This window comes from Entelurus aequoreus, linkage group LG08 (genome assembly GCF_033978785.1).
Source record: "Entelurus aequoreus isolate RoL-2023_Sb linkage group LG08, RoL_Eaeq_v1.1, whole genome shotgun sequence".
NCBI classification, from domain to species: domain Eukaryota; kingdom Metazoa; phylum Chordata; class Actinopteri; order Syngnathiformes; family Syngnathidae; genus Entelurus; species Entelurus aequoreus.
In genome coordinates, this window is record NC_084738.1 from 50,246,867 (window position 1) to 50,256,838 (window position 9,972).

The window sequence follows — 9,972 nt, forward strand, 5'->3', positions numbered from 1 at the left end:
TGGCAGCAGGTGTGTACTCGCTGCCATCCAAACCAAAACCACTTGCATCTATTCTAAATAATACTAAATAATACTTGCACCTTACTAAATAATACCAAATTATACTTGCACCTATACTTAATAATTCTTGCACCTTTCTAAATAACACTAAATATTACTTGCACCTATACTAAATAATACCAAATAATACTTGCACCTATACTAAATAATACTAAATAATACTTGCATCTTACTAAATAACACCAAATAATACTTGCACCTAAACTAAATACTATTTGCACCTTACTAAATAATACCAAATACTTTTACCATACTAAATAATAATTGCTCCTCACTAAATAATACTTGCACCTAAACTAAATAATACCAAAAAAATATGTGCAGCTTACTAAATAATACTTGGACCTTACTAAATAATACTAATTAATATTTTAACCTATACTAAATAATCCAGGGTTATAATCCGGTGTGCTTTATAGTCCGAAAAACATGCTCGTGTATGTCACACAAGCAAACAGCAATAAATTGAATATAATGCCCTTAAACATTATCGTTAAGTGCCATAGTGCAAAATGTTTTTCTTTATTGCCCTCAAATAATTTGAGGGTTTTTTTTCTTAAAAAAAATAATAAATAAATAAACAAAACTCGCTATTCGTCAGTTTAATGATTAGATATTTATTTGATTAAATTAAAATATGATTAGTTTGTTACATACAATAAAATATGCAGCAGTGCACTTGGATTGGAATTAATTCAACTAGAATTAATTGAATTAGACCAGTGATCCTCAAACTGTGGTATGGGTACCACTAGTGCTAGGTGGGCTCTATCTAGTAATACTCCAAATAATCATTTGATTAAAGTACATTGTTTTATTTTCTTATCTTCAAACACAGTGTTACTGTGTTAACTATGTGTAATGTTCCAGTGGCCAAAAATATTAAACATACTTGTTAAATAAAACCTCTGCCTTGTTTTTAATGAATACTTAGGCCTACTACGTTACTGTATTTCAATGTTGGTCATTATGGTGTTACTTGAAGAGCCAGGTTTTTTCTGAAGTGGTACTTGTGGAAAAAAGTTTGAGAACTTCTGAATTAGACTATAGGAGAGGAGCTTGGCACGTGTCCCACACTGGAAGATACGTTTCCCCTTGAAAACCACAGCTCGAGTCTGTGCCGAATGGAGGGAAAGTAAATTACCCCTGAAGTCATGACCTACAAAGCTCCCCTGCACTGACACCACATACCACACACAATTCCGGTGAAATAGTCTCAGAGGTTTCTGCTGCTAAAATATTTGTTTGTTCTGTTTCTGAGTTAATCTCAGTGCCCCAATTTGCACCAAATTAAACCAGAATAGGCTTGATCTTAAGTTCTAGGTTAGTGCTATTTTGTGCTGTTACAATCATCAGTTGTGGTTTTTGTTTTCATTTTCGATTCCTCCAATATTTTGTTCTAGCAACAATGTTATACAGCCCACCGACATACTCTAAATGAAACCAAAATAGTCGAATTCTTAGTTTAATTGTACCTGATCCTTCTTATATCCGGATTCTGGCCAGGGTTGTGTCAGGAAGGGCATCCGGTATACGACTGACTCAATGTGAGGCAAAAACTGAAAGTGAAGAAAAAAAGTCTCTTTTTCGATGCTGTTTTGTGCCATAAAAATGATAGATTATTTTGGTTTTAAAAATATTACAACCAAGAGGTGAATGAGTTTAGACATGCTGGTTTTTAGGGTAAAAAAAAGATTATGTTCCATACGTTATAGTGAATTGTTACCGTATGAATAAGCATGTCTGCTGTCACACAGCATATAACATCTTGTAAGTACATACCTGTCAAATGACAAAAAAAATGCTAACATCATAACTGTTAGCATGCTACCACCGAGCAAAGTAGCGCATGTTTCAGGAAACATTTTAGAGTGGTTGTCATGTGACAGTCATGTGACAGTCATCTGACTGTCCCAGGATGTAGCTTCCCTAAAATGGCTTTGTGTAAACACATTGTAACGTCTCTTAGTGTCTCTTGGGCGTGAGCTCTCTGTGGCTGACACACACGACGGGACCCGTAATTCAAGGTGCAACACAAAGTCTTTTATTCTGGGGTTCTTTCTCTCAAAGAGTCTTTTTGTGTCTTGCTCGCGGCCTACTACTCACTTGTCTCTGCTCTCCTCCCCCCTAATGGTCTCGGCCCCTGCTGATAAAGGAGACAGGTGATTAGATAACCCGCTTCAGCTGGGGAATCCACTCACCTGTCAGCTGCTTCGAAGCCGGTCCATACACACGCCCTTCCCGCAGGAGGCGCGCCGACCACGCCCCCTCCACACACATGTAACAAAGCAAGCTGATTTCCAACAGCCTTTTTTTGACATTTAATGTAATTTTGAATCCATTTAACAATGTTAAAGTTTTAAAAGTCAAAGATTACAATTGAACTGTTTTTTACAATCGATATTTAGATGTAGTTACGTAATCGCAGGATCGTTAGTTAGTAGTTAGTTGGCTAGTCAGCAAGTTAGTTTGCTAGCAACATAGCGCAAATGTTAAATTTTGATTAAACTTTAAGGAAATTCTGGGGCCTGCACTCTCTGGGTGTTTTTTCTAGTTTTTTGATGAATTCATAGCTACAAAGATACATGTTAGCCCCAGACTTGATAAAGAAAGCCATAATTGGCATATTTCAGACATAGTTGCAATTTCTGTCTGAAATACTTAGGTTCCAGGGCAACAAGGCTACGGATTTATTGTTACAGTATTAATAACAATGGATATTCATTGTGGAAGTTGCTTCCCAGCAGTTCCACTCTTAGACACAGCACCGGAGCCAAGCGTGCAGTTTTTAACCAGGTTTTAATGTACATAGATTTTATCAAAGTTTTCTCCAGCAGGACATGGCTTTTCAGTCACCTCCATATCCTCTCTCTCCTCCTGTTCCCAGGCGCTTACTGTTAAAGACAACAGATGATTAGATAACTCGTACCACCTAAGAGATCTAATCACCTGTTCAGCTGTGTCTCGCCGTCAGCACTGCCACGCCCCCATCTGATGGCACTCTGTCCTCAGTACCATGGACAGAGGCGGTGACTTTCGCTCCTGCAAGCTGCGCTGGCCACACCTCCCTCCACAGTCATCATTACTATAAATCCACGAAACACAACATACATCAGCTAAAAGCTCTGCAAAAAAATTGTTTAGAAAATTTCCAACCATAACACTTAAATGGAAAAATGTCTGAAACAAGAAAATACGCCGAGACCAACATATGCCAACAATAATATCTACATAACAACAAGGCTAACATTGGCCACTCACAACAGTTTTCTGTTAAATTCATGAATTCATTTCTATAGGAAGTAACGGAAACTTGTTTTCAGTCAACAAATATCAGATGTATTTTTCGTAGAGACTCCAAAATGTAATTTTTAAAAGTTAAAAATTCTGTCAGCGCCGCTCACATGGAGTGTTTCACTCGCACCACAAAAAATTCATCATCCTGGTAAAATCCTGTTTTGGTTTGGTTACCGACATGACCGCCATAAATAAGTTTCTGCGAAATAAGAAGTATTAATTATAAGCATAAAAACACCTGTTTACATCCGTCTAAATAAGTTTTATGAGAACCCTCTTGATATGAAATAACACACGTTAGTCACATTTACACTCTTTTAATCAACATAGTAATGCTGACTGAAGCTGAGCCAATCAGTGGCCATAATACTGATCAGCGCGCTTTGATTGGTTTGGTCTCCTAATTGGCCAATACTACTGTAGTATTTATATTTTTAGTATATTTAGCAATTGTTATGCTTGAGTTGCAAACGAAAATGTGGAAAATATGTTTAGAACAGTATGATTTAAAATCACTTAAGCTGTACTGTAGCACTTTTGCTACAGCTTAGGGACTTGGTTAAGTCACAAAGACGTGGGCCTATAGGACACAGGCTGTGTCACATTGGCTACTTTTGGGTTATTAAGGTAAGCATATTAGAAAACCACATTTACCTTATTTTCCAGACCATAGGACTCACCGAATTATAAGGCGCACTGCCGATGAATGGTCTATTTTTGAGCTTTTTTCATATATAAGGCGCACCGGATTATAGAGCGCATTAAAGGTCCTTGTGGTCTACATAACATGTAATGGTGGTTCTTTGGTCAAAATGTTGCATAAACTATGTTTTACAGATCATCTTCAAGCTGCTTTCTGACAGTCGCTTCAGGATGCGCCGTTTTGTGGGCGGTTTTATTTACGTGGCTCACCTTTGGCAGCGTCTTCTCCCCGTTATCTTTGTTGTAGGCGGTGTAGCGTGCAAGGACGGGAGTGGAAGAAGTGTCAAAAGATGGAGCTAACTGTTTTAATGACATTCATCCATCCATCCATCCATCCATTTTCTACCGCTTGTCCCGTTCGGGGTCTGACTTTACTTAAATCAATAAACAACAACAAGGCTGGAAATGTGTCCCGTGAAAAACCGTCCGACCGGAACTCTCTAATAACTAAAGTTCCTTGGGTGAATAATGTAGGGGGTTACCCACATATGCGGTCCTCTCCAAGGTTTCTCATAGTCATTCACATTGACGTCCCACTGGGGTGAGTTTTCCTTGCCCTTATGTGGGCTCTGTACCAAGGATGTCGTTGTGGCTTGAACAGCCCTTTGAGACACTTGTGATTTAGGGCTATATAAATAAACATTGATTGATTGATTGAATGTAAACTCACTACACCATTGTGTTTTAGCACTTTCATGGCAAGCAGTAAGAGGACGGGATATAACGTATATTCTGGACTATAAACCGCTGCTGTGTCTTATACAAAGGTGCGTCTAATCTCTGGATTTTTCTTCGTTAAAGGCTAAATTATGGAATGGAATAAGCAACGAAATCAAACATTGTACTAAAATGATCTACTTTAAGAAACTCAAAGTGTTTACAAAGTACAAGAAAGAAGAATCCTTATAAACATCTTGAACCTTATTAAAAAGGAGACAATCTTATTCATAAATAAAAGATCCGGTTTTGTTTGATCATCTGTTTTACTGCCATGTTACAGGCACCGTTTGGAAACAATTAAGGTATGTAGTTTATAAAACTTTTTAAAGGCACAACATTTATATATATATAAAACACAACATTTATAAAATCTTTCTACATAAACATCTTATTTCACAACATACCAGTATGTATCTGCGTTTTTTAGTCTGCTACGGCAAACTCATGAAAAATCTTTTTTTCTTCTAAAATGTTATGTTTTACGTACCTGTGCGGATTGTAATCCGGAAAATACGGTAATGCTTAATATACATTACAAAGTTCGCATTTTTGGAACGTAAATAAGACTGCCCACAAAAGGCGCATTCTGAAGAGGGGGTCAGTAAAGACCGTCTGTAAAATATGCAAAAAATGTTTACCAAAGCATCACCATTACATGTTATGTATGTAACATGGTCAATGATGTCTTTTAAATATACACTACATCATGTTTTATTATTGTTAGAATTACACAAAATGTGTAAATTGCATGAAAATACCTGATGTTTGATATTTTTTGTCAATATTGAATATTGAACAATTTCCCTCGTGGATCATTAAAGTTTGTCTAAGTTTGTCTAATATGTGGAACCTTTGTAGTAACACCTGTTTCTTTATATGTGTTGCGCACACCTCTCTACTTCCCTTTTAGTCCACGATCTATACGGAAGAGGGAGGTGTCCATGTGACTGCAGACCAAGAGTGTAAATTGTTTCATTATGAACTTGATTTCACTCTCCTTTCTTGTTCTGTATTACTATATTTTGTGTAGGGTCACGACATTTGGCAACAATCTTGACTACGTATCCATATTTCCTGTTAACTAAGTGCAGCTGAGCAGTCACTGGTTTTAAAACTTCCAACACAACGCTGAGAGGAAAATACCACCGGTCACATGTAAACCACAAAGAAGTGTTTAGAATGTAGAAACATTTTGTTTTATCATGTATTTCCTTTTTTTTTTTTTTTTTTTTTTTTTTAATATGTGCATGACTGCAATTGAGGGGTTTGATTTCAAATACCAGACATATCTTGACAAACTTTCTGTTGAAATAAATAATTTATTGAATGGTGGATCCATTTCTGTATAAATACTGTTTCAATAAATAATGATGTCACTTTTGTGTTTTTCAAATGATAGAAACACACAAATCACAAAATAAATAAATAATAAATAGACAAATACCTAAATAAATAAATAAATAAATAAATCATTACACAAGCGGAGTTTTAAACACCGCAGATATCAGAGGAGGAACATTACAGTACATTAATAAATCACTTTGCAGGGAATATCTTGCTATTCCACACTCGCTGCCTTGTTAAATCCATCACTGTCAAACTTGATAGCCTTCTCCATATTCTTCCACATTTGGCTCCGCTCGTCTTCATGTCGTCACAAGGCAAACACACCAAAGAATGTCTTTGCGGGCTCTTCCTCGAGGTTGGGCAACATCTTCTCTGTCACGGTCTTCAACCTGTCTCCTTTATCTAATTGAAACACGGCTCCCATGTACACAGCAGAGTACCAGTGGCCGTCTTCGTCGGCATCGCCGCTCGCTGTTTTGGGGCAGGCTGTGCGGACGGAGTGAAGGATGGTCTTGTATTGGTCGCTCCCGGACGAGCTGGACCAGCGCCTCACTCTGTGGGTCAGGTGGACCATTGGCGTGGCGGAGGTATCCTCGTTCACGCCGTTGTTACAACTGACCCGGAAAGACACTTGACTGTAAACAAAGTAGAGGCCCTTTTGAGGGATCACGATCTCGTTGTTCTTCAGTTCCAGTCCACCTTGAGAGTGGGTCGGGTCCACGTTATTCATCCACTCCACTGAGGTCTCCATGTCAGGGTTGTACTGCCCTATAGTGGGATCGTCATAGATTAATGACAGTTAAACAGGTGGACCAGTAATGTCCGCTGTGTTGTGTTCTGTTTGTCCCGTAAGAGAAACTAAAAATCATATGTGTCAAACTCAAGGCCCGTAGGCCAGATCTGGCCCGCCATAGCATTTAATGTGGCTCGCCACGTAATTTTAAATGCTATGCCACTTAATTTGATGTGGTCTGCCACATTATTTGATGTGGTCTGCCTGCACATAATTTTTTTGGCTGTCAAAAATAAATTCTTAAATATTTGCTCGTCACCTTGACTAAAATTTCAAAACAAGTTATCAATAAATCTGTTATATAAATACTATATATAATAATCAAAGAGTTGCCTGTGCAAATTGTGCAACAAGGCTTTTATACATTTATATTCATTTAAATTTACCGTTACAATCGGCCTTTTGAGGGCAGCCATAATTGAGTTTGACACCTTTGCTCAAACCAGTTGTGTCAAAGTCAAGGCCCCCGGGATGATAATTGATTAGCATTAGAACCGGCCCGCAGGCCACAGCCGCCCGCTGCTGTTTTGCATGCACCAGTACTCCATCAGTGTTGGCGCTAGGAATTTTGAAAATCAAGTCATAAAAATGGGGTCCCACAGTATATTTTTGGGGTCCCACTTTTTTGTAACCGTTTTGAAAACAAATGATAAATGTTTGCATTATCCTGTTATATCGCACATTCTATATTGTGTTTTGGAAAAAGGTTGTCATAAAAGTTTATTTATTTATTTTAAAAAATAATACAAAAGAAAACAAATTGTTATGCATAAGTAAATGTATTCAGTTATAAAAATTAATTCACTTTCTTCTTTCCTTCATGGATCTAAACTTTAACGCTGCGGGTATTTTTTTCTATATTTTTATTATAATATTTTCAGAATGTGTTTGTTTTATTTTTGGCCAAAGTAAGACAAGGAAAACAATCTGAAGTTGTCTTTATTTTTTTGTTTTAATGCCATGATTTTAATAGTCCGGCCCGCGTGTGCACAGATTTTCCCCCCATGCAGCCCCTGGGCTAAAATGAGTTTGACACCCCTGTTCTAAACAGTTAACAAATTCTCTTAAAATGTGGTGGTAAATGTGTTGAAACATAAATGAATTTTTAAAATGGACAAACACTTTTCAAGCATAAAACATACATTGAGAATGCCAATAAGAATGGCAGTAAGGAAGGCGTTGGTGGGGGTTCTTTCAATAGCTGCAACTCATTATTATTCTGGGTTTCCGCAGGTCATTACAAAGCATAAAAACGAAATGGATTTTGTGAGAATTAAGGCCTGAAATGGCATTTAAAAAGCATTGAATTAGATGTCCAAAGGCTTTTTAAAAAATCCATGCGGTGAAATCACCCACGCCGTTAGCTAATCAATCACACGTCGGCGATTAAAGGCAGGCAGCAATTAACTGTGCCAAATTTCTTTGGCGTGCCCAACAAAGCAACTTCTGCTGTTGCCACCACTACTAATGGCTGCTGCTACCTCTACAGCAAAATAAAGGAATACCAATAAATGCTCAGATTAAACCGTTTTGTAAGCCAATTTTAATTCAACATAGGGTAACAGTTATTGTAAACTGTTCAACTATTCAAGATTATCATTGCCAAAAGCGTACAATTGTGTCTTTACAGACAGTTGTAAGCTTTGACAATAGTAACTATCTGGGCATTAGTTAAAGTTAAAAAGTTAAAGTACCAATGATTAGTATTAGTATAGTAAATATATAGGCATTTTTTACTTTTTACTTATTTTAAGGTATTAAGAAACTAGATTTACTGATACTTGCAGAAACCCTTTGACTATTAGTTATAATTTACTAAAACAAAAGTACATTAAAAGTGAGCTCTGAGTATTGCTTTTAACTTGTGGTGGTGTGAAACGATAGAAACATCAATAGAGTATTTGTTTTGCATTTTTTTGTTGAAATCCTGTGCTTTTTGATGTCGATAAGGTTACGGGGAACAATAATAACAAATTCATAAAATCACAATTTGTTTCCATGTTATTGGAAAAAAAAATATGCCTGGACATTGCAACTTTTGCTGCAACTTTCTGAAAAAGCTGCCACGAATTCAGGCCTTTTAGGCTGCAACAATCACAAGACCGTTATGTTTATTGTGAGCGTTACATGGCTCTCGAATAAAGACAACTGATGGGGGATGTACCACAAACCAAGCAAAATTCTACAGTACAACAAATGAATGCACTGATTTAGTCAAGGTTTATAGACATTAGGTTCTTACCTGCTAAGTGAATGGCAGCTCTTATGTTGGAGATTTGGCGCAAGGTATGATGAAGATCTGTCACGGACAATAGAAGTGAATTTATTCAACACATTTTGCTTCCTATTTAACCCTTCAAACAAATTTGAGAGAACTATTCTTACCAAAATGGTCCTCCTCCCGTCCAGGTTCCTGTTTTAAGAAGCGAGAGAGTTAGAGAGTGTAAACCAGCAGGACTCACTTTGGCCCTGAGACATTCAGGTTCTTTCAATAAGTTCATATCTTGTTCGCACCTTGGTGTGTCGGTTGAAGATCAGCACAGCAACAGCAGCAAAAGCGAGGATGAGCGTGAAACCCACAAGGGCCACGGTGAGCTTTGAGCCGGGTTTAACGTTGGACCTTGCGGGGCTCTTAGCTTCTGCGTCGACAGCAGTGAAAATGGGTACTTCGCAGTCACCTTCCATTATTCTGAATGAGGGAAGTTAAATCTCTTTTTGACAGTTGTCTTCCTGTTGAGACTCTCTCTTGTCGACTGTCTGAGAGCCCAGAGCAGCTCTTTTTAAAACTCTTTGGTCTTCTGGGGGAAGTCCGGTGATGTCAGATGTGGAGATTTGATGAGGAAGAGAGACAGAAGTGAGGAGGAACTTAAACACTCCTACACACACACACACACACTCACATCATGGTAGCCAAGTAATACAATCTCTCTCACACACACACACACACACACACAGGATAGATACACACTGACACAGATTCAAACACGTGGACACAAATGTTAAACAACCTCTTAAAAATGTCAACAACAGAGCTACCTCTGTTTTTGTTAGAG

The 9,972-nt window shown here is 37.7% G+C and overlaps 1 protein-coding gene across 1 annotated transcript; it reads right to left on the minus strand.

The window, feature by feature from the left end:
• Nucleotides 1–6,139: 6,139 nt before the first annotated feature.
• LOC133655133 (tumor necrosis factor-like) lies at nucleotides 6,140–9,657 on the minus strand. Its single transcript, XM_062055057.1, has 4 exons — nucleotides 9,434–9,657; nucleotides 9,305–9,332; nucleotides 9,162–9,218; nucleotides 6,140–6,894 (listed from the first exon to the last, which is right to left on the minus strand). Exons 1-4 carry the CDS (start codon nucleotides 9,602–9,604, stop codon nucleotides 6,434–6,436), a joined length of 717 nt encoding a protein of 238 aa, XP_061911041.1. The 5' UTR covers nucleotides 9,605–9,657; the 3' UTR covers nucleotides 6,140–6,433.
• Nucleotides 9,658–9,972: the final 315 nt, after the last annotated feature.

What these genes read in the sequence shown, in the direction of transcription:
- LOC133655133 (XM_062055057.1), bottom strand. Translation starts at nt 9,604, where the DNA reads ATGGAAGGTGACTGCGAAGTACCCATTTTCACTGCTGTCGACGCAGAA. An exon ending in ACGGGAGGAGGACCATTTTG is followed by an intron (nt 9,219 to 9,304) that starts GTAAGAATAGTT and finishes TGTCCGTGACAG; the next exon opens with ATCTTCATCATACCTTGCGC. An exon ending in AGCTGCCATTCACTTAGCAG is followed by an intron (nt 6,895 to 9,161) that starts GTAAGAACCTAA and finishes ATCCCACTATAG; the next exon opens with GGCAGTACAACCCTGACATG.